This window comes from Gopherus evgoodei, chromosome 23, assembly GCF_007399415.2.
Source record: "Gopherus evgoodei ecotype Sinaloan lineage chromosome 23, rGopEvg1_v1.p, whole genome shotgun sequence".
NCBI classification, from domain to species: Eukaryota; Metazoa; Chordata; order Testudines; family Testudinidae; genus Gopherus; species Gopherus evgoodei.
Genome location: NC_044344.1, coordinates 4,327,313 through 4,352,112, shown reverse-complemented (window position 1 = coordinate 4,352,112; position 24,800 = coordinate 4,327,313). Strand labels below are relative to the sequence as shown.

Below are 24,800 nucleotides of genomic sequence, written 5' to 3'. Positions count from 1 at the left end.
TAGCACCCTGCAGCTCCCATTAGCTGCAGCTGGAGTGGTGGGTGCCCAGCATGTCTAGAAAATTGAGGTCCAAGATATTTTTGGAAGAATAAACCTCTCCTTCTGAAACCTTTCCCCTAACTATTGTTATTATCCACCACTGAAAAAACACTCGCTCATCACAAAAATATTTCATTAGAAAAGAGGCTGAGTTATTGCCTGAAAATTAGTATTGATTAACTGGTATTAATCATTAGGAGTCTTGCAGTAGCATCAATGGACTTCAACAGAGATCAGGGATCCCTTACGCTAGGTGCTGTACGAACATAAAGAGAGAAACCCAGTACTGAAGACTCAGACTTAAGGTCAGAAGGGACCATCATGATCATCTAGTCTGACCTCCTGCACATTGCAGGTCACAGACCCTCACCCACCCACTCCAGCAATAGGCCCATAACCTCTGGCTGAGTTACTGACGTCCTCAAATCTTGATTTAAAGACTTCAAGTTGCAGAGAATCCACCATTTGCACTAGTTCAAACCAAAAAGTGACAAGTGCCCCCATGCTGCAGAGGAAGGTGAAAAAAACTCCAGAGTCTGTACCAAATCTGCCATGGGGAAAAAAATTCTTTCTGACCCCAATTAGGGTGATCAGTTAGACCCTGAGCATGTGGGCGAGACCTGCCAGCCAGCCACGGGGGAAAGAATTCTCTGTAGTAACTCAGAGGCCCTCTGCTCTAGACTTTAAGCTTTGGAGATGGGACACCAAGCAGATGAATGGTGGGAGGGGAAACAGAACAGAGAAGGGAAGTGACCCATGAAGCCAGGGCTGGCAATCGCATCTCCTAGATCCCAGATGATTGCCCTGCCCACTGGACCACACTGCTTCTCAATAAATTACAAAGATCTTTCCAGCGCAGAAGAAGGAGTTTCTTACTCACCCTTCTCCAAGGATAGATATAGGCAATGTCCATAAGCGTGTAATATTCCTTTAAAGGTTCGTCTTCGTAGAGAACTTCCACCTGACAAATACAGACCACAGTGAATCTTTCCCCCTCCAGTGACCCCAGGGGTTCCAAGGACAAAATAAAATAACTTGCTTTCCAATACACGGTTGGACAGAAGGGGTCAGATTTCCTCTTCAACAGAGCTCAGCTCGTATTTAGGCATCTAAATAATTTCCACGGTGCCCCATTCCCACTTTAGACCAGATTTTCCTAAGAGTCCAACACCAACCGAGCTGTTTTGAAAATCTGGCCACTTACTTTGGTGCCGAAGGGGGTTCTAAGCTTCTTTTGAACATCGGGCAGTCGGGGCGGAATTAACCATTGCTCCACACTTTGCCCAGTCACTTACACCAGTGCAAAATGAGTGTAAAAATACTACCAAATCAGAGTGACTCTATACAAAATGCAGTGAATCGGGTCCAATGTACCCGTGTCAGGTCCCCTCCTGGTAGGCTCTGGGAATCAGTATCAGAATCATTCTGAAGAAGGCCCTATTGGGTAGACCGGATAGGTGAGGGTTGTCTAGTGGACTGAGGTCTAACCCTTGTGCTGGCTTGCTGAATAGCTCTGGGCACATCTAGCTTCCCCTGGGGTACAGAATGAGGAGGCGGATGCTTATTTAAAAGAGGGCTGCAAGACTTAATTAGCAAATGTTTGTACAGCACGGTGAATAAGTGCTAAGTAGTATTATGACAACTGCCAAGCCTTTAAACAAGTGTGTGTTTTCAATAAGAGAAACACGTAATAAATCTTCGGAAAAATCTGGGGAGGTCTCTGAGATTGGAATTTCCAGCACCGGTGCAGGGCTGCCGGAGTGTCAAGAATGCGTTTGGTTTTATTTTGGGGGAAAGGCGGAGGGAGGAGGTTTCTGAGATACACTCTTCTTCTGAAACAGATGGGGGCAGCGCCTCTGCCGGTGCAAAATCAAGGCCGTTGACTTCAAATGGTGCAACTTGACGCCAGCTGTTCCTCTGGCCCCATTGTACTAGGCCAGTGGTTCCCAAACTGGGGTTCATGAATCCCTAGGGGTTCATGAAATGTTACAGGGGGTTCTTGGGAAAAAATTCCCTAATGGCAGACAGAGCTGTCCCTAGGGATCCTGGGCAGCATGGGGCCAGCAGCATGGAGTCCTTGGACTTCCAAGAGTTAAGCAGATCAAAGCAAGCATATCTAGCACAGTGAGGAGACTGAAACATCAAGACTCCTTTTACGAAATAGAAAGGGAGGTGGATATTTTTTGCTGTTTTTAAAATGAAATAGGCAGCTAGTCTTGTTTTTAAAATTATTATAAAGAACAAGTTTAAGCTTTTTTATAACGTGTGCTGTTTGCCTGGACCGCTCAAGACCTGAACGCTTGTGTAGGAGGAACTGTTTTGAGTGAGATCTTGGAAGAGTGTTGCCGTTTTCATAATGTAATAAAAAATACTGTAATGATAAATAATTAATAATAAATAGTGTGTAATAAGCATGCCATAAAACCAAATGTTATATTTCCAAGATCACTGCTTTGATCATTTATACTCGGGTACAGGAGAAAACCCCTGGAAATATTCATTTTTAAGAGGGGGTTAGTGAGACTTGACGTGCTAGTGAAAGGGGTTCGCAGGCTGTTAAAGTTTGGGAACCATGGTGCTAGGCAATGGTAGGTTGCAATCTTGGTTGGGGTCCTGAGGTGCTACTAAAATGCCCATCATATCTAATACAGCTTTGTATTGCAACAGTCCCTCAGTTAGGGTCCTGTTGTGCAAATGGGTCTGGCCTAAAGAGCTTAATATCGAAGTATATCCAACAATAACGGCATTGAAAAGAGAATGGGGACATGAGGGTTTTGAACACAGCGAGGACCCCAGTGCGTATTTAGAATGAGAGGTGTAAGAAGGTACTGGTCAAAGCCAGCAGGCCCCAGGGACAATGTTTAAATGCTCATACACCTTCCACGGACGTAACAAGCGACCGTCCAAACACCGCCGGCCTGAGGGGCGCTGCCCCAGTGGGCACGCACTGCATGGGACCTTGACAGAGGTCAGCAGATCAAGCAGTGACCGAGAACCAGTTGCCGATCGCTCGCTACTCACTTTGTACTTGCTGGGAACATCCATCTTATTGCGGAGAAATTTAGCCAGATGCATGACTGTCATGGCAGCAGGACACCGGAGGAACCTTACACCGTTCTTCTGGGGCAAGACCAGAGGGAAGGCAGGGGGAGGAGGGGAAGAGAAGAGGGTTACTGAGAGCTGAGCAGCTGGAACAGGAGAGGGAATGAAATACGTACAGGAGCAGCTGTAAATCTATCGTACACAAACAGAGCAGGGGGGCATGAAAGACCTGCAGGTCACACGCAAAGGGCTCTGCTGCAATCTATACTGTTCTGGTTTTGCAACGCAAGGGTGGGGAGCAGGGGGTAGAGCGCCTCACAGAGAAAACAGCAGCAGCAGAAAAATGCCTTTGACTGATTTTTAACTCGGAGGCCTCTAGGACATAAAATGACTCACACACCCCATTAACTAGGACCAAAATAAATATCTTGCTAACTGGTTAGACTAAAAATCAGATCATTCAATCTCTCAAGGGCTGCACAGTGTAAGCAGAAAAGCCCTTATGAGATAACCAGAGAACTAACAGTGTCTTTATATATTTATACAGAGAAACATATTATACGCATGTGTCTGTGTTGATTTCCTCCTTACTAATATTTCAGAAGGAAGACGAGCTCAAATTGAAATTCGCAGGATTAATAGTGCCAAACTCTAGAAAAAAAAATTATCTCGGATCATTTGCTCTAAGCACAGAGCTGGGAACCAGGAAGGCTTGAGTTCTAACCTCATCCAGCATGCTGCTTATGGCCCTTGGGCAAGGTTCACTCAGGCCCTGGCCCAACGAAGAATTAGAACTAATTGATCTTAAAGTTACAGATGTGCTTTGTGGGGACTGGGAGCCCAAATTTCCTAAAGCAACCACTGATTTTTGGATGTCCAGTTTGAGACATCTTGGGCCTGTCTTTCAGAGGGTGCTTGTAGTGCCGAGGAATAGGGTGGTATCCTTTAAAATAGTTTGCGAGCTCTCTAGTGATGCTCACTGTGTTGTGTTTTAGTAGCTGCCAGAACCCAGTAAGCGCCACAGTGTCTATATAGCTAATCCTTGCATGGGGTGTATATACAGCAAACACCATTATTTAGATTCATAGATTTTAAGGCCAGATGGGACCATTATGGCATCTAGTTTGACCTCCTGCATAATACAGGATGGAGAATGCATGTCTGTGTGGTTCCTTGATTGTTGTGTGAATAGCAAAGACCACCCCAGATTGTAGTTGGAATCAATAAAAGCTACAGGGCCTCAGTCCCTCTGAAAGTCAGATCCAGATCCTCAGATTGAAATCACTGGGAGTTAGGCATCTAAAGGCCTTTTGAAGATCTGGGCAAAAAGTCCATCAGGAGTTGGGCATCCAAAATTTGAAACACCCAAAGTCACTGGCCCCCTTTAAAAAAGTGGGCCTTGATTTCTGCCCCTCAGATTCCCCACCTGTACCATGATCCTAGTAGTTCCTACTTATCTGCCCCAATGCTTAGATCGGTCCTAGGCCTTTGCACCGCACCCAACCTTCGTAAAAAGCCATTTCTTGGAGTGAGTTTGACTCTTTATTTGGATCCATGTGTAAAACCGCGGGGAGTACTGGAGACGGGATTATCGGGGCGGGGGGGAGCAGCAGCTCAAAGGCCAGGGGAAAGAAGTGATCATCTGTTGCTGTCTCATTGTGATGCAGTAGGGACTGTCTGTGTGGGGAGTGGGAGAGCAGGGGAGGACTTTAGGGGATGGACGATGCCAGGGCCTGTAACCTGAGCTAGGTAAGGGAGGGGAAAGGTCAACACCTTTGCAGGGAAGGGGACAAAAGAAGGGAGTGGCAAGAGGGAAGCAGTTTGAGTTTGGGCTTGGGGCTGGATGGGCGGAATTCAGGGTATCCTAGCTAGGATCCAAGCACCCTGAAAGCCCAGAAGGACTCGATGGAGGGGTCTTGACTGTGCCTGCAAGCTCTGCTGTAACCTGTGTTCCTGTTGTCCAATAAACCTTCTGTTTTACTGGCTGGCTAAGAGTCACTGTGAGTCCCAGGAAGAGGGGTGCAGGACCGGACTCCCCCACACTCCGTGACACTCATACCCCTGCCAAAAGAAACAAAATGTGGCTTCCGCTTCAAGCTCTTTGGAACTTGCACGGACCCTGGTGCAAGCACTAGCAGAGCTGCCCCAGTGCAGGAAGCATCAGCCTTGCTTTCTGCTACCTCCTGCCCAGTCCCCACACTGACTGGGACCTCTTTTATTTACCTGCAGGTCTCTCTGAGCGATCAGCCTGACAGCACTTACCTTTTCCTTCTCCGCATCCCCGTTTTCAATCGTCCCTTTCTTTTCATCTCTAGGGACGAAGGGACAGAATGAGCATTTTTGTAAAAAAGTAACACAAAATAGCGTCGCCCCCTTAACCACGGAGAGGGGATATTAACCTTGCCAAGACAGTCATGACACAAGGGTTAATTTCTTTCTGGATGTGCGGTGGTGGAGAGGCACTTACCAGATAATCGTCTCCAGCTAAGCCATAGAGCCAGCGTTTAAAAGGCTTCGTGACTGCAATATGCTCTACCATTCTGGATGCCGTAGACTCACGGCTTTGTTTTAGCTTGTGTATTGCAGCTACAGTGCTCCACGCGGATGACTTCAGGTCATATGACGAACCCTCCATTCATAAGCATAATTAGCTTCTGCACACCCACAACACACCTGAGGCTCTATAGTCTGTACACGATCACTTCTATGGGTATGGCTACACTACCCACCGGATTGGCAGGCAGCGATCGATCCAGCAGGGGTCCATTTATCGCATCTCCTCTAGATGCGATAAATAGACCCAAGTGCTCTCCCATCGACTCCTGTACTTCAGCACTGCGAGAGGCGCAAGCAGAGTCGAAGGGGAGCGGCAGCAGTCGACTCATTGCGGTGGAGACACCGCGGTAAGTCGATCTAAGTACGTTGCCTGCCACTATGTTATTCACGTAGCTGAAATTGTGTAACTTTTAGGGTGACCAGACAGCAAGTGTGAAAAATTGGGACAGGAGGTGAGGGTAATAGGAGCCTATATAAGAAAAAGACCCAAAAATCAGAACTGTCCCTATAAAATCGGGACATCTCTTCACCCTACATAACTTAGATCGACACCCCCTCACACTCCTCCTAAATGCCTAAATCAACTATAGAACTATAGGGTCCAGGTTCTAATGAAAGAACAGCCTAGATGTTTATCTTCCCCGACAACTCAAGCAGTTTCTATGCAGTGCATGGAAACCTTTCCAGGGCAATCAAGCACTCGGGGAAATCCTGGCCCACTAGAAGTCAGCGGGAGTGCTGAACACATCCAGAATCTTACTCAAGATCTCTGCTACTGGAGAAAACGAGTATTCAAAGTCTCTTCCCAAACCATGCACTGGGTTTATTTTCAGCCCTAAAAGTCAATAAATCACATGGGCTGGGATTCAGGAAGGTGCTTAGGTACCTAACGCCCATTGAAATGGGACCCATGAGTGTATAGTTGACCCCTGGATGGGGCATCTTCAACATATATGAGTGACTTTTGCTAGAGCATTTCCACTCCAAAGCCAACGCGAATCCTTCCTTTGATTACAATAAGCTTTGGATCAGGCCACCGTGCTGGAGATACGTGGGATCTCTACAAGTGGGCCTGCTGAAATACCTGGCAAAGTTTTAATCTGGTCCCATTAGAAACCAGCCAGACCCACCCCGCACCCCACTGAACTAAATAGACTAGATCCAATTCTTGTTAACACCAGAGTAAGCCAGAAGTCACCCCAGGGAGGACAGTGGTGTGTGAAACAGATGCAAAGGAGTGGAGAATCAAACAGATTGGCTGAAATTCCCCCTGTGCAGAGGTGCTAGCAGCATTCAGTGTTCTCGCTAGAAGCTGCTAGGGGCTGAGCGCTTTTTGGAAAAATCTACGGGCTCTGTGTGGGTGGTGAAATGAAAGCTGGGGGAAAAAAATAAACCTTAATCTCTCCCCAGTCTCAGTTTCCCCATCTGGAAAACAAGGATAAAGAGCAACATTTTCTTAAGTTTGTTAGGCCCCAATCCTCACATTTCAATGGGAATTAGGCACCTAAATACTACTGGGTCTTAGGCACTTTGGGAAATTTTATCCATTAACATGTTCCTACTTCTCAGCGGTGTTGTGAGGATAGATTCCCTGAATGTCAGTGAGTTGCTCAGACGTTATGGTTAGAAGAGCCTCATAAAGTACAAGGAGAGAATGCACCAGGAAAGTGATTGAAGCATTCGAGCCTGCAAGATTGCAGGGGAATTTGGGCCGGTAAAACTTGATTGCGCAAAGTGACGCATGCGCAGCGCCAAAGCGAATGACTACAGAAAAAATCCTCTCTCCTCCGATATTTGTTTGAATTATTTGCCCAGCTCTGCTCTTGCTAAATTTGACAGTATTTTCATAGAGATGATTTGTTATTGCCTAACATGTGTGTCACTATCACAGCCAGGATGGGCACCATTGTGCTGGTTCTGTACACACCTATGATCGTCCCTGCCTCATCGTTCACTGTCTACGAGAAAAGAGGTAACAGGTGCAGAGCTGAAGTAATATAAATAGAAGAGGATGCAATGCCATAATGCCCAGGAGCCCTAAGCACGGACCCATGGGCCCATTGCGCTAGCTGTTGTACAAACACACAACCAAAAAAAAATATGATCCCTGCCATAGGCACCGACTTCCCCTTTTTCCTGTGTCCCCCTCTGTCCCCGGCCCCGCCCCTTCCCTGCCTCCATTCCAACCCCTTTCCCAAATCCCCACCCTGACCCTGCCTCTTCCCCACCTCCTTCCATGAGCACACCATGTTTTCGCTCCTCCCACCCACTCCCAGAGTGTGCTAGCACCACCAAACAGCTGTTTGGCAGCAGGCAGCACTGGGAGGTAGGCAGAGGAGTGAGGACACAGCATGCTCGGGGGGGAGGAGAAGGGGAGCCTGGCTGCCAGTGGGTGCTGATCACCCACTAATTTTTCCTCATGGGTGCTCCAGGGCTGGAGCACCCACGGAGTCAGCACCTCTGGTTCCTCCTCCAAAAAGATTGATTTGAGTATAAGACAACAGACACAGGGGGGCAGCCAGTCAATAGGAGCGATCACAATTCACCACCTGTCTAGCTATTACTGGGTTGTACTTTGTGCAGGAATGAATCACATCTTTCAGTAGAGGGCAAGCGCAAGGAAGACTTAAGGGATACACAGGCTGGAGAAGAAGGATGGGCTGGTGGTTAGGGTGCTTGCCTAGAACTTCTCAGTTCCCTGCTCTACCACAGGCTTCCTTTGCAACTTGGGCAAGTCACTTAGCCATGCTGTACCTCAGTTTTCCCATCTGTAAAAATGGGAACACCACCACTCTGCCACACTGGGGTTCTAGATAAATACATTAGCTTGTGAGGTGCTCAGATTATATGAGCCATATGAGCAGCTAAAGTATTTAAGGCTTGTGCCAGCCCTATGGAGAGGCACACATCTCCCACCTGAGTATTTATACTGGTAAAACTCCCACTGACCTGAACTGTAGCTTTACCTGAGTAAAGAAAGACAGAGAACACTGAGAACAGTCTTCAGGATTCGATCCGTTCCCACAAATGAGATCTTAGAGAGGTAGCCAGAAAGTTCAGGATTTTGACTCAGAACAGAAGAAGTTTAGCAAGAGCAACAAAATCTTACCTCATTCCTTCGTAAAACTCGATGGATAAGCTGACAATTTCATCATCTGTCAGGTTCCCTTTGTCTTGTTCGGAAACTTCCCCACGATCCTCATTAGACCCATTGGGAACTACACAGGGAGCAGGAAGAGAGACGTCAAACCTCCCAAAATGTATTGAGCATCAAGACAGAGAGAAGAGAACAGAAAGGAAGAGACACTGAGGCTATTCTTGTCTGCAGACACTTACCGTCTGCCATGGGATAGGCTGCATAGAAGTCACGCCGTCTCTTCATTTCATCTGCAAGAGAAGATGAATCAAAGCAAGGAAGAGATGAGAAAGAAAGAATAAAAAGAGAGAGAGAATAGAAGATCAAGGCCCGGTCTACACCATATTTACGCCCAGTTGGGAGTGCGATATTTTACCAATATAGTTATACCAGTACAAGCCTTCATGTGGATGCAGTGATACTGGTTTGAACGTGTCCCATACTGGGATAGCTTATTCCCCCTATGGAAATAGCTACACTGGTATAAGCTCCTTTATACTAATATAACTGCGTCCACACTAAAGCAGGTTGTACCACTGTAACTAACCCGGTATAGTGAAAGGGGTGCAACTTCTGTGTTTGCACAGGGCTTAAGGGTGGCAATTTCACAAGCACTTTAACCCCATTTTCGATGATGTAACGGGATCGACTTCAACAGGAGCAGAGTTGGGCCAGAGCACTACCCGCAAATCATCACCATTATCACTTGATCTGATTATTGTTGTCTGTATCTGTACCTTTGAAAAGCCCAGGGACCAGTTTGTACACTATGTCTTGTAAGGTTTTGTCAGACCTGAAAGACACAAATATGAATTAATCAGGGAGGGTCAATGTAGTTACTTCCATATCCATTCCAGTCACCTGTTTGCGTTCTCTAGCCAAACTAAGATAGTGCACCTTCCACTCCTGTGCAAAAGACCAGCACAAGGCTCGGGCACCATTTAAGCCCTCAAAACACGGCTTTCATGGGACTGAAGTAGTGCACAGACATTGATTGCACTGGTCCTTTGCAAAGGAACACAGTCGGAGGAATTCAAGACTACGCTGCACAGGCTCTGCGCCAATTAAAATATTGCTGGTAAAACTCCTATTGACTTTGAGGAACGTGGACACAGGTTGCAAATCACCTTATTAAAAAAAAAATCAATCAATCCAGTCTTTACCAACTCTTGTGCTATTTGATGTTTTATGGAATGCCTGAAATCCAGTGATTACATCAGAATGTCATTTCATTTTTTTTAAATTACATTTCTAGCCTTTGAGATTGCAGAGAAAAGCTGGAAAATAATAACCACCACCCACCTCTAAGATTGCACTTTTCATCAGTAAAACTCAAAGGGCTTTACAAAGGTGAGTATGGCTAACCTCATTTTACAGTTGGGGAAACTGAGGCAGAAGGGACATGCCCAATGTCACCCAGCCAGCCAGTGGCAGAACCAGGACTCTTATTATTTTATTTGCATTGCCATAGTACCTGGACCCCATTGGTGAGGTGCTGTGCAAACACAGAATCAAAACTTGATCCCGGCCCCAAGGAACTTAGTCTAGAACCAGGTCTCCTACGTCCCAGTCCAGTGCTCTACCCACTAAGTCACACTGCCTCTCATGTGCACTCTAAAAGCTTAAACAGAAAAGCAAGTTCAGAGATCCCAATGCCTAAAAATATATATCTCATGATTATTAAGCTAATCATGAGTACGGCTAAGATTTTGTCACAAGTATTTTTAGTAAAACTCATGGACAGGATGTGGGCGATAAACAATAAATCATGGAAGCCCGAGCCTGAAGTCCTGGAGGTCATGTTAAAATCCTGCAATCTGTGACCTCCATGACCAACTTGTAGCCTTAATCATGATATGTGGGGAGCTTGGCTCATGATTTTTGAACTCTTAGCACTGGCAATACTGAAGAATCAGCTTTTACAAATCTCTAAGATCAACAGAAATGTTTTCATGAGTTGTTTTTTTAATTACAACAATACCATGTTTTGTTTGGGCTCTGGCATCTTTCCGCAGTATTTGCTCCAAATATTGCTGCTTTGTGGGACATAAAAACTACTCAGCAAAACATAAAATAAACCAAAGCAGGAAGTGACCAATTCTACCTTTTGGTCGTCTGAGGGTAACATTTTCTAAAGCGCCTAAGTGACACAGGGCTAGTATTCACAAAAGTACCGAGGTGCTTAATTTCCATGGGAATTAGGCAAGCAGGCACCTTTGTGAATTCCATCCCTGAGTCCCCTTTGCAAAAGTGACTTGAGGCCCGAGTTCCAAAGGCATTTAGATCCCTAAAAATGCAAATAGGCACCTAATGAGATTGACAGTTGTGCCTAAGCAGAACATGCTCCAAACTCCCATGGCCTTCAAAGGGAGGCAACCATCTAACTCATTTAGGCACTTTGGTATATACCATTAAGTATCTATTTACCTCTCTAGGCCCTGAAATACCTGAACTGTATACTGAAATTGCCCTAAAGTGTATAGCTGCTTTTCAAAAAAATTACCATAAGTAAAGTGTCAGAAGAAAACAAATGTGTTAATGATGACCGCTGCATTTGCAATTATTCCTATTTTAATAACAGACCTTTCATAAAAAGGGACAGTCAGTTGCTCTTCTTGAAAACGATGTGTTTAGCCTAATCATGTCCCTTTAATCTACAATTCCTTGCTGATGTCATCACAGGATTGAGAGACCACCCTCTGCAATTATTTTTTACATGTCCCCCAGGTAGAATTTGCTTTGTAATTTACAGCAAGCAAATGAAAGAGCAAGTTCTGTCATTTGATTGGCTGGTTAATTACAAGCCAGTCGTTATGCTTGTATGAGTCAATAAGCATTTCACCCAATAGCTCGAGCCCCAGGGTGCATGCCCACTGTGTGTCCCAGGGGTCCCAGGTGTGTCTGGGATATCATAACCCCATTGGATACTATTGGTATCCCGAAACTTGGTGCTGAATGGTGCCAAGCACTTGGCAGGATTGAACCCATAGTCCTTAAAATAGTCATGACTGACATTTCTGACAACACAGCTGGGTATTATGCAACTCAGATGGAGGGGAAAGGAAAAGAGAAAGGAAACTGATTAACCATGCAAATTCAGAGTCTGATCCAAAACCCAATGAAGTCAAACAGGGAAGTCATGAGGACTTTGGATCTGGCCCAAAAAGCAGGGCTATGTCTCTAGTTCCAAGAACAAATGGAAAAAATGGGAACATCAGGGTCACTGATCATATATCAAAATGATTTCTATAATATAATAAAGATCCCTTGCTCAGATATAGGGCTTTTCATCTTTAGCCCCTTCCATCTGAAGCTCTCAACGTGCTTTGCTAACCTCTGTGAATCAAATCTCTCAAGACCTTCATGGGAGGCAAGCTGAGATCAGTATTCCCATTTTACAGATGGGGAAGCTAAGGGAGAAAGAGATTATGGCTAAATTTTTAAGTTTGTGTGCCTAAACATAGACTTCGACTGACATGCAATGAGAGATGAGGGCACCTCTGGGAAAAGTTCAGCCACTTTGTTTAAGAAGTAGTTTAGGGATCCACCCTAGAAACGTTTGGTCTAAGGCCCAGAACCTCAAAGGTATTTAGGTGTCTAATTTGCATTGATTTCAATAGGAGTTAGGTTACCCGCATGACTTGAACAAGTTTTCTTCCAAACGCTGACACAGATTTCCCACCCCCTTCTGATTCCCAAGTCTACGCCTCAACTACCCGATTCTGATAAAAATAGAGAGAGAGAAGACTGTGGATTTCATTCTCATTCACAATCCAAGTGGCTAACATAATAGCAGGGGAGGGAGGGGTTGTCTGTGACTAGTAGCTACTGCAATGCAAACGATAAAGTAAGGTCTGGGTGATATCTCAGAGCTTGGAAGATCAGTGCAATTCAAGCCTGCTGCTTTGTGTCTGTCTGTATGTTGGCAGAGTGCATCTCCGTCTGGGTCTGTGCACACATTCAGAGATATTTAACAGAAAGGTCTGTGGGAGTTAGAGTGTAAATATTTCACAGGGAACCAAAAAAAAAAAAAAAAAGAAGAAGTGTTACTACAGAAACGGATTTACATGGAAGAGCTAAAAAAAGCCTCTAGTGATGTATTGCAGCCTTAATGGTTTCTATGCCAACCACCTGCAGAGCTAATTCTACGACCGACAAGACATGTCTGGCTTCCCCAAACCCAGACGAATGGGGCGGCATAAAGCATGCACCAAGCGTGGGGGTTCAACTGCATTAGTTTGATCCTAGTGGTTCTGGGCATGGAACAGGCATCTGGAAACCACTGACCCACCCAAAATAGTAGCGGCTGAGACACAGCCAGCTGCACGCTCACGCAGAATAATCCTCCGCTGGGAGGGGAATGCATCGTTCCAAGGCAAATGGATCAATGAATTATAAACCACAAGCGGGCTCAGATTACATTTCTCTTGTCGTGGCTTCAAAGCCTGACGTCTGCGGTCCGCGCACTGTCTGATGATGACCTCGGGTACTCAGTCCAAACTGACAGAGGATGTAACTCACATTGGGCCTTTCCCTGCCAATTAATCATCCCGATCTCTTTATAACATCATTAAAGAGGGCTGGAAAATTCAGAGACACTCCTGGTCCTGTCGGTTCCATCATGACGCTTGTCGTCTGCCCTTCCGGCTCGGATCTCATTGATGATATACAACACAGAGAGGGCGGCCTCGTTACATTAGGCACTGCATCTGCAGTGAGTGAGACACTGGAAGCTGTTGAGGTGGGACTATCTTGACATCACAGCCCCGCCAGGGCTTTGCTTATGATGTCAAACACTCCAGGAATGCCCATGATGACATCAAACACAAACTAATGACCGTGTACAGAATTCCCTGGCCTGTGCAGCTGTTATGAGAAAAATGAGAGTTAGGATACTCTGGTTCTGATAATTCCTTCCTCTCCTCCCCCGCAAGCATTCAAGGAGATAAGAGAGAGTTTGGGTCAACATTCAAATAACCTACACACAATAGACTATAAGGTGTCAGATATAGTTTAGTAGGCTATTCTAGTAAATTAAGGCAGCGGTGCAGGAACAATTTTTACAGTGAGGCGGCTGAGACCCATTGAACCAAACTGTAAATCCTGGATATAATGGAATCCACTTCAAACCAGGGGGTGCGGTAGCACCCCCAGTTCCAGCACCTATGCTATAAGGCGTAAAATTGCAGAATGCAAGTCCTGCTCCTCCTGGGCAGCAGATTTCACTTGGCTTCAACAGAAGATACTTATTCTTTTTAGTAGAAAATAACGTTCTTGATTTTATAGACCATCCACTGCAGCGGCTGAAGGAAGAAAACCACAAGAGGTCTTTCCCAATACAAACGTCTATGATTCTCTGCTGCTTGTGCCCTGAGTCAGCAAACTAAGGTAGCTGTCTGGTGCCCATGTCAGTAGTACGTGAGTCCCTCACCATCTTTAATGGATTTATCCTCAAAACATCCCAGTGAGATGGGGAAGTGCTGTTGTCTCCACTGGACAGATGGGAAACTGAGTCACATACAGACTGAGGCCTGGATCCTCAAAGGTAGGTCAGTGCCTAACTCCATTGGGTGGAGGCTTTTGAGGCTCTGGGCCTAAGTTGCCAGACACAGGAAGTCTTTGGCAGAGCTGGGAATTTGATCCAGATCTCCTGAGTCCCACACATGTGCCTAACTTTAAGAAAATAAATTAGTCCCATTGGAGACAATGGATTACTCACCTGCTGATGGTTAGGAACATACCTTGCTGAATAAGTGTCAGAATTACACAGAGAGACCTCAGTTTTCCAAAGCAAATAGTAGTTTGGTGCCCACTTTGGGGGACTTTAAAATGGGACCTTGTTATTTGTTAATTCTGTGAATCCACCTTCTGGAAATCAGGGCCCGTTCAGGCACCCCAAGTTGCCGCCCCTCTCAAAAAAACAGTAATAGATGCACCCAAAATCACTACTAGTGGATCTGGAAAAGTTAGACCAAAATATCCATCTCCCAACTGCAGCAAATCAGGGACGAGAATTACCTGTGACAGTGGGGCTGAGTGACATGCTACAGCAGAAATCCAGAGCCTGATGCTTCCCAACTTCTGTGTTATCACATATTTAGGGCTGGGGGGCAAGAACCAGAAGAGTGAGATCCCTCACCTGATGCTGAGCAGAGGCCTGGTTTTATGCACCTGGACATCACACATGGGACAGTATTTGTTGGTCTCCAGGTAGCGGACGATGCAGGTTTTACAGACTAAAGAAAGAAAGAGACAAAAATAAATAGGGTGAAATCAACATACAGATGCACAGGGTGAACATCACCCCTGGGCAAAGAGTCAGCACGAGGCCTACGTGACATGTAAGCACAAGGTATTAAGTCTCACTTCGGCTCCATTTATATCCTGCTTAAGCGGGACATAAATTATGCCAAAGCAGGATATAAGTGGTGCATAACTTGCCCTGACCCTCTGTACAGGGCTGGCTTTAACCCACCGTGAACAGGCAACTGCTTAGACATTCTGAGCAAGATAATTTTTTACCCTCACTGATTGGAAGGTAATCTGTGACTGCTTCCATTTAGTCCATCTGTTAGCAGCCAGGTACCAATGAGAGGGGGATCCCACCAGCAGGGGTTATTCCACATTCCCCTCTTAGCAAGGCCTGGTTTCCCTTACACCTTGCTTCTCTTTGCAGGTATATTAGAGGAATTGCTAGATTGGAGCAGACCCTGGATCCAGCTAATCTAGGACCTTGTCTTTGAACAGTGGCTGGAACTAGATGCTTTAGAGGAAGGTAGAAGAACCCATAGGCAGGCAGATATGAGATTATCCACCTCACACACACATAGCTCTCATTCTGATCTCTAATAGTGAGAGATTGCCTTAAGCCCTGTATACCACAGGGGTTAATGTCCCTTCCCAAATGTTTGTCATTGTTAATTATAACTCTGGTATTCTTGATAACCCTAGAAATGTCTTAAATCTTGCTAAAGTCTTGGCCTTGGTGAATGTGTGTGGCAGTGAATTCTACAGTTTATTCCCACGTTGCGTGAAAAAATATTACTGTGTATCAGTTTTCCCACCTTTTAAGGTCCCCTTGAGGAAATCCACACCTTTGGTGTTTCCACCCAAAGAGATGCAGCAGTTTTCCTTGGAAATATGATAGGATTCTAGCTTCACCAATTCACCTCAAAATTATTGAGAGAGTAATCGGAGGCCAATTGGGGTGCTTCAAATTTGGGGGTGTGTCACATGACAAGGAGGCCCTGGTTTCCAGAAAGGGAGAGCTTTGCTCTTCCTGAAAAACTAGTATCAGGCCTATTTAAGGTATCTCAAGTTAGGCACCCAAAAATCACCAGCCACTTTTGAAAAATCTTGGCCCATGGACTTATATTCGGGTGAGCAGCTGGGGAATCTCTCATCACCACCAACTGGCTTCTGAGCTTAACACCCAAAAAGGAGATCTGCCTGGTGGAATGAAAGAAAAGAGCATTTCATTGGGAACAGCTGATTTCCCCTGCGCCCCACCCCCCTAGGTACAGAGGGCACTTACAGGAGTGTAAACATTCCACTATGGTGGTTGCATCTATGAAGTAGCCGCCACACAAAGCACACATCAAGTGGGGATTCAGCTCAGTGATCTTTATCCTGGTGGTTCTGTGCATTTTGGATCAGGGCCTCAGCAGATCCTCTCTGGAAACAAACACACACACCCCACCCCACCCCGAGGATCAAGTTAGCGGCATCTACAGGGTCATCACCCCTCCTGGAATATTGCAACTACCAGAACCAAGTCATCAGCTGGAGCTAGTGAAGGCAACATTCCAGAAGCAAATGGCTCAGTAGGTTACAAACCACAGGAGTCTCTGGTTTTAGGATGTATTCCCCCTCCCCCCACACGCACACCTTGTAATCTGGGTTTTGTGGTCAGGCCTTGCAAAGCATCTGAAATTGCAATAATACAGAGAGAAGGGATGGAGGACTGAGTATTGTATTTTGACAAAACAAAACATCCTCCTTTGCAGCCCCCATAGAGTCCAACGGGGATGGGTAGCACCCTTTCCAAATATAATCATGTTGATGAGACTAACTGGCTATGGGTTTGCACAGCACCTGGCACATAGGGGTCCAGAACTGGTTGTGGTGTTCAGGTCCTGCCACAATCTAAATGTAAGAGAATAATAATACTCATGGGGGAAGATAAAAGTCACTGAGAGTATTACAATCTGGCCCATAGTGATCCTATAGTTTACATTATATAGTGAATCTTTCTTTTTACTCCCAAACCCTGACCAAACCCATACAAGATAAAGAATGTATTTAGTAACGTGATTTTATTTTTTTTAATGGAGACAAATCAATTCAGAGAAAATACCAGGCAGCACAGCTGAGTATAAAGAAGTGATGCGCCTGGTACATCTGTATAGATCTGGGTAGTAAAGGAGGTAAGAAACTGACCCAACATGCAGCTTTCAGGTTTTATCACTGCTTCCTTAGTGTGTTTTGAAGCTGGGCAGAAATAATAGGGCTCAACCTAACACACACAGTCCAGTTTTTCCACTCAGGATTATGCACACATTGTAGATGCAAGGATGGAGATTATTATAGGAACACTTTTTTATTAAATGGAGACCCTTCACAGGGAAACCCCTCTAAATTATATATTTAAACAAAAATAAAAATCAAGAGCCTCGTTGCTCACCATTAGCTAACAATAAACTCCTCCTTCCCCAATGGTCTCTTACTCCAAGTGGACCTCTACCTTCTTCTCCCTCAGCTGTAGTCCATTTCAGGATCATCTGTAATCAAACTATGGCCAAAGAAAGCCCTCCTTTTGGGTGTGCTACTTGGGCAAACCTCAAGGAAAAGGAAAAGGAGAAGAGACGAGCAAAGCCTGCAGCCCCTGAGCAGAAGGATCACAGCAGCACCACGCAGCTGGCATTTCAATCCTACCTAGCTAGGAGCTGCAACAGCTTCACCTTGGCTTCTGGCTCTCCACACGTCCTCTTTAATTCTTCCCCAGCCTGCTGCTGACACCAGATAACAAAGCCGAGGGGAGATTTCATGGTCTTGCCCTCATCCCTCTCCATCACGCCTCACACCCTCTCCCAGCCCCCTCCCTCCAGCAGGGCAATGGACCGGAACAAATCAGATAAATGGTCTAATTGAACATTAACACGCAATTCATTAAGCGCACAAGTCCAGGGAAAGCCAGACTTGAGAAGCTCTGCTGAGGATCGCTTTACACGACCCCTAGGTACCTGCGCGTACAGACCAGAAGGACAGGCGTGTCAGACCCCACGACACACATCACACATGCATTTCTCAATGAACGCTACAGAGGCACATAAACAATGTGCAGAGAATAGACACCACCCAATACACATTCAGTAGGCGTCTGGGTACCTATGAATCATCTGCACACATACAGAAGTTTACATCTTCAAAGCACTGGAATAGTATACCCACGGGCATAGTGTTACCTCCATTACATACACACGAATAGTGTGTGTCTGTCCACTCATACCGAGTATGGATACACCACAACTATGTTCTTTGTGCCTTATTTTGTAATCAGTGTGTGTGTATATTTTATTTCATGCGCGCTTACATTATCTATCATATTGGTACAGTACTTTGAAGATGTACACGGATGCATAACTGCAATATACACACACACGTTCAATGGGTCCATATGGCATCATGCAGCCTGCAAATACACCTCCATCTACAAACACAACCCAGTGTCCTAGGAGGCCCATCTAATAACGCATAAAAGCCGGCTGTAATCTGTCCCCCATATTAGCACATGGAAGAATATAGAGCACCCGTCCACACCCACGCGTGGCACTGTCATGTCATGCCACACCCACTTGAAACAGTCTCCGATGAGCTCTACCGCGTCTCTAGATCACATCTATTGTCCTCCCCCACCTCCCCAGGCCTAGACACACATTGTGGGGTTGTTTCCTTGCAGCCAAATCCCCGCACACAAAACCCCCTCCACACCTCCGTTCCCTGTGCCCCGCAGCGCAGCGTGGGCACATACCGCAGACAGTGATTCCCCTGCACGGATCGAAAGGTGCCCAGACAAGAAATCCTCAGCGCCCCCGGATCCACATTTTCCTTGTTGTCCTTCACCGCTGCGATCTCCCAGCCGGAACCCGGGGGGGGTACCAGGCTCCGGGTCCTCCGCTCGCCTTTCACCCGCCTGATAGCCAAGGCTCCGGGCGGGGAGAGCGGAAAACTGGGGGTCGGTCGGGCTGGCCAGCCTGGCAAAGGTGCGAAGCGGCACCTTTGTCTCCCCAGCGGCTCCTTCTCTGCCTGCCTGAGCGCAGCACCGCCCCTTTCCAGGGCCTTCCTGCATGCAGGCAAACCAGCCCCCATCGCCCCCCAATCAGAGCCACCGACCCCCAGAGGGGGCAGTGCCCACGACCCCCGGAGGGGGGTATTTAAATAGATGGATACTTATGGCTCGGTGGGGAATAGACTGCGGGACCGTATTTAAAGGGACAGGCTCTGCCTCCGGGGAAATCGAGGAAGGGGAAAGGAGCGATTGGTGCCAGCTTAAATTCCTCTCCCCCCCAAAAAAATCTAGATCCACTCGCCTCCAGGCCGATGGGCGAGGGCCGTTCGTCGCCTGCTTGTTCTGCAGGCGTGGGTGTTGATTTTTAGGCAGTGGGATCCGGCCCTAAACCCACAGCGATGAACCGCCTCCCCTAAATCGCTGTTAAAAGCAAGAAAAGGGGCGTGCGTGTAAGTGGAGGTCTCCTGGACTTCTGGTGTGTCTCCCCCCAGGACAAGAAATCTGGATTGAGACCGTCCCTGCTGAGATGTCTCCTTAACAGCTCCCATCGCCCCCCTCCCCAAGCCTCAACTGGTGCGACTGGGAACTCGGCCTTTTGTCTGCCTCCCTGCCCCCCATTCGGGTATTTATATGTTTTAATGCCAGCGCATTTTGTTTTATGGTCAAAGGCATTTTCCGGTCGTGCCTCGTGGTTTCTATAGAGACTCCAGAGCCGGCTGCTGGCTCCTTGCCCGTGACAGAAGCCACACGGCCACACACCTCATTAAGACAGGAGATGAATTTAACAATTGGACCTGGATTCGCGGGCACGCGCGTGAATGTTGTGGTGGTGTTGGGTTTGTTTTTTTTTTTCAAATCTGGGACGTGCTTTGGCTTTTCACAGCCAGGCCCCCAAATCTAGATAGAAAAAAACTATGGGTCGCCTTTGCTAGAATGAATAGATTTGCTTTGCGGCGGGGTGGGGAGGGTAGTTCGGGGTGTGTGTGTGTGTGTGTGTGTGTGTGTGTGTGTGTGTGTGTGTGTGTGTGTGTGTGTGTGTGTGTGTGTGTGTGTGTGTACACCTATGCCCGCCCCAGGAGAGGGGGGATATTTCCTTGGAAAGCAGAAGGATTTTGAAGTAAAAACTCCAGGGCTAGGCACACAGATAAGCACCGGGCAGAATTTGTAGTCGCGGTAAAACATAACTTGTCTGCAAGGTTCAGTTCCCTCACACACATGAAGGAAGCAACATGGAAAGGAACAAGAAAGGGTTTTGCCAAGTCTGAGACTCTGAGCAGGACGTTTGCAGCTCTAAATCAAGTGGGGTTCCAATCCAGTCCCCCTGGGAAATCCATCACCAGTCGATGCAATCAAGTGCAGAGAGATGCAGAAAGTCGCAGATGTCGATGTAATTGCTGCACCCCTAGCCCCTTTCCCGTTACTTGAATATTTACTATAGGAGACGTTCGAGCTGGGGCCCTGAATCGCTGTAGTTTTATTGTTTCTATGGTAACTCCTATACTTGGCGAGGAGCCAGAATATTATTACAACCATCCGAGGTGGAGGGGGGGGCTGAACTAAAATCTATTTCTGTGCAAATGTTTTTGTGCGTGACGTCGGTGGGGGGGCAGACTGTTAGGAACGAACACACACACACACACAGATTCAGTCCCCTTACAAGCCATTCTCCGGGTTCCTTTTATTTTATTTTATGTAAAATCCTTGTTATTGAATTACAAAACAAAACACCCACCCTCTTGTGGCTAGTCCAAATGAGCTGCTTCTTGACAAGTTCTCCACATCCTGGGCATGGAGGGGATTGATTTAAAAAATGGAAGTTTATCTACCTATTATAATCCAGGCCGGGCGTTAATCTATATCGGACAGAGCGCAGCAAACTCCTCCGAGCGGCCTGGGAGAGGGGGTTACCCTTGGGATGGTGAACCATTGCAAAGGATAGGTGCAGAAGTGTGTACACACACACACACACACACACAAATGCTGGGGAAAGCGTTTAACGTTCACAAAAGCTGTACACAATACTGTGCCAATCAAAGACCTCCCCCATCGGTACAGTGACTGATCAAACTTCAAGGCAAAGGTGCTTCCCCCACTCCCCCAGCCTCAGTAGACAAACAACCGAGGTGAGACTGTGGGACAAAACTTAAGCACGGAGGTGGGTGTGTCAAAGGGGAAAGGGGCCGAGGAGAAATTGGGACTATCCTGCTCCAGGCGGTGGCTAAAACCACCACTCCCCGCCGCCCCTCCCCTTCAGCGCTGGCAACTCGGGGGAGCAAGAGCCCCGTTGGCCGCCCCAGCATTAGCGCCTGCCCGCTGGGAAGAATTTGTGGGGTGGTTTGCAAACAAGCCAACAACACAACAGTTGCGGGTCAGAAAGAGGCTGGTGGGTTTTTGAAACGCCCGGTTCTGCTTTCTGGACTGGATTGGGTCATCCCCCCCCCAGCTTTATTTCCCTTTGTAGATTCCCAAGGCAAAAGCACTTCTCACACCCCTTGGGGTCCTCTCGGCTTGTTTGCTTCCATCCCCCCCCCCCCGATTACACTTAATAGCAGCACGTCTCCCCCCCCCGCCCCTTCAAGCCTCAGCATCCTCAAGGTAGAGAAGTGCCCCCCAGACCCCTTTACAAGGCGCAGGTGACGTTGGGGCTGCTGATAGGCTCCCTGTGCGCTGGTTTCTATAGTTACCTGCAGGGTAACAGCTGGCAAGATGCCAACAGCAACAGCCAAGCAAAGGCGGTGGGGGGGGAAGCTTTGGCCTGCCTGGTGCACCTGAAATCCAATCCCCCTCCAGTGACTCGGGCTCTCGCCGGGCAATGAGTTCTGCAGGACTCTCGTGGTTTTTTTCATGTTATCCTCCCAGTCTAGCAAATGGCGTCATAGGTCTCTAAAGGAGAGGGAAGGTGGAGGGGGAGGAGGGGGAGCCCAGACGCCAGCACAAACCGGTTTTATTAAACCGGATGATAATCACCCTGATTTCATGACTCAGATGGGGTTGGCGCTAGTCTCCTTTTAAAACACCCCCCCCGGTCACCCCCCAAAACACCCTCCACAGCCCTGACCTTTTCCCCACCCCCACCCCCAGAAAATAAATAAACTCAATCCTCCTCCACTCCCGGCATCCATCCACTCACTTCCCTGTCTATCCCCCCTCCTTAAAAAAAATCTATTTAAACAGCTCCGATGCAGCTTTCCCCTTCTGCACCAAACCCAGAGCTGATTACGTTTAAACTGCCCCCTTCGGGCTTAATTTTGCAGAGGCCCCCTGTTTCCTTTAAAATATTAACTCCTTAGGGGGCTGAAAGAGGATGGTCTGTGATGTAACTGGGAGATTAGCGATCTGCTTCCTCCCACCACTCCAGCTCTGGTAATGACCTTGGGCAAGGTGCCTTCCTTCTCTGCTGCCTCAGATTCCCCCGCCTGCGAAATTAGAGAAATGATGCCTCCCCCCACCTGGCAGGGATGCTGCAAAGTTTGAGTCCTTTCATATTTGTAATAGGCTCCTCCTTGATCCTCTGGTGGAAAGCGTTATATTAAAGTGGAGCACGTTGCTTTATCGTTTGATTAAACGGCACCGTTGGAGGTGTCTCTCCTCCAGGACACAGTCACTAGAAATCCAAACGTACACCCCACTCCTGCGCAGATCCCCCAGGATTCACCACTTCCCCTCCTGCTACCTTCCCTAACCGGAAAACAATATATCGATTGGCAATATCAGAGAGGCACCATTTATCACCAGACAAGACATGCACAGCTGGTTATGCGGGTTCCCAAACGCTTATTAGAAAATATTATTATTTATCATAATAATAATTAATAATAATGCCATATAATTTTATTGCTGCAAAACAGACACGCCTGCATTTCACAAAGAGACACCAGCGACGTGTTGGGTTAATGCAGCCTTTGCTAGCAGTTACAGTAGGCATCAGACCCCGACAACAGGAAATTCTCCTTTCGGGTTTCCAAAGTACAGTCGGAGCACGCTAGAGGAGGGTTTACACAAAGCAAGAGGGCACGTGACCTCAGATGTGGGTCTGGATTTAAAATCTCGACAAGGCTCCAGAACCAGATCAATCGCCCCTTTTTTTTCCCCTCTCTCTCTCAGCCTCCCTCAGATTGTGCCTAGGACACGTTATCTTTCCAGATCACCAAAGTTTTCCCTTGCTATTACCAAACAATTTTGCTTTGCTGCCGTTGCCTCGCAAGAAGGCGATAGCCGGTCTGCAGTGCAACCGTCCCAGTTTGAAAGGGATGAGAAAAACATCTTAAAAGGAGACAATAATTCCGAGACACAGATTATTCCTCCCATGGAAATTAATTATTTGGCGTGTTGATTTTCTGCAGAATGCTGTGGGTTATGCCTCTTGCTATTATATACACATATATCCTGCTTCCTTTTTTTTAAGTTTCCACGTTCTCTATGAGCACAAGACATTACACATATTTTTCAATTTTTAAAAAAGATTTGGAGGGGGAGGGGAAAAATGAATTGTTCTGATCTTTTCCCCTGACATTTGATTTGGTTTTAGAAGAAGATGCATCAGAGCTTTTCAAATGTAGAGCGGAAACTCAAATCCTTCCAAGAAACTCAAATCCTCCCAAGAAAATACAAGTTAAGAATCTCAAAAGTGCTTGGAGATTTGGGGTGCCTTAATTTTGGGAGTGTCCCAGCACTTTCTGAATATCAGACCCTTTTAAAATATCTCAAGTCAGGCACCCAAAACCACTTGAAAATCTCAGGTAAAGTCAGTGTAGAGTCAAGTAGTCTTCACCCGACCAGGGATTTTTGGAGTGAACATTCTCCTAATTTCTTTTTTTCTAAAAAACCCACAACTTTTTTGCCAAAAAGCAAGAGTTCAAATGTTCTGAATTCTGCAGTACCTCTACAAAAGCAACGTCTAAACCCCTTTCTCTCTGTCTGCCCCGTAGGGCAGAGTCTATATATTTTAAGATCCTTCACACACACACACACACACACACACACACCACTCAAATCAGAATGATGTTCTCTGGGGCTTTCCCCCTCAGATTAATGCTAGCAACAACAACGACGGGCATTAATTAATAAGGCAGAAGCCTCCAGTCTGAGATGGTTTTCACGTGTGAGAGGGGCGCCTGGAACCTTTAGAACTAGTCCGACCTCCATAACATGAGAGTTGAAATTAGATAGATCTTTGCCTCTGGACCTACCAGTGACCCGTGAACCAACTTCTCAACGTTAAGGGCAGCTTTAAGGTATTTCCACCCTCTTTTTCTCCCCCCTTCCCCCACGATGGGTCATTCAGAGAATTAAGCAGACGCGGGTGCGGCCCCCTTCCTCAAAACCAAGAAAATATTTGTACAGATGTAACCAAAACATTGGTGGCTGATCTCTCTCTCTCTCACACACACACCCCTCCCAAATTCACTGCAACTGTGCAGTTTTTATCTCCTATGGAAACATTCAAGGCAGCATCTGACCATGAATACAGCTTTATGCAGGCGAAGAGAAGCCTTTCCACAGACGGGCCCCAAAACTGGATTTGAGGAGGTGGGGGCGGGGGGCAGAGGAAACAGTGAGTAATTGAGTGGAAAAGCCAGTCAGAGCAGCATTAGCCTGCTAGTCCTTCTTGCTTTCTCGAAGCTATAAATAAAAAATAAACCATCCACCAAGCACCCCTACGCAGCTGAACAGAGCACTCTATGGTAGATTAACCATCCCTTGTCTTTCAGGGAGAATGGAGGGGCAGTAGGACTCAGC

The 24,800-nt window shown here is 46.8% G+C and overlaps 1 protein-coding gene across 4 annotated transcripts in view; it reads right to left on the bottom strand.

Annotated features, from left to right (window-relative positions):
* The window catches only part of PCGF2 (polycomb group ring finger 2), a 39,121-nt gene that overhangs the window by 9,193 nt on the left and 5,128 nt on the right, over positions 1 to 24,800 (bottom strand). For 2 of the 4 annotated variants that reach the window (XR_003997598.1, XM_030541460.1), the window contains exons 2-9: positions 16,308 to 16,447; positions 14,913 to 15,009; positions 9,511 to 9,566; positions 8,974 to 9,024; positions 8,747 to 8,855; positions 5,344 to 5,392; positions 3,061 to 3,159; positions 920 to 1,000 (exon numbers count right to left, since the gene is read on the bottom strand). Coding sequence is in view for 3 of the 4 variants with exons in the window: in XM_030541460.1 (XP_030397320.1) it covers positions 920 to 1,000; positions 3,061 to 3,159; positions 5,344 to 5,392; positions 8,747 to 8,855; positions 8,974 to 9,024; positions 9,511 to 9,566; positions 14,913 to 15,009; positions 16,308 to 16,419 (654 nt within the window). In the remaining variant the exon portion in view is untranslated. Of the gene's footprint in view, positions 1 to 919; positions 1,001 to 3,060; positions 3,160 to 5,343; positions 5,393 to 8,746; positions 8,856 to 8,973; positions 9,025 to 9,510; positions 9,567 to 14,912; positions 15,010 to 16,307; positions 16,448 to 17,456; positions 17,567 to 24,800 lie in introns of those variants that run through there. The other 2 variants (XM_030541461.1, XM_030541462.1) reach the window with 2 other exon arrangements.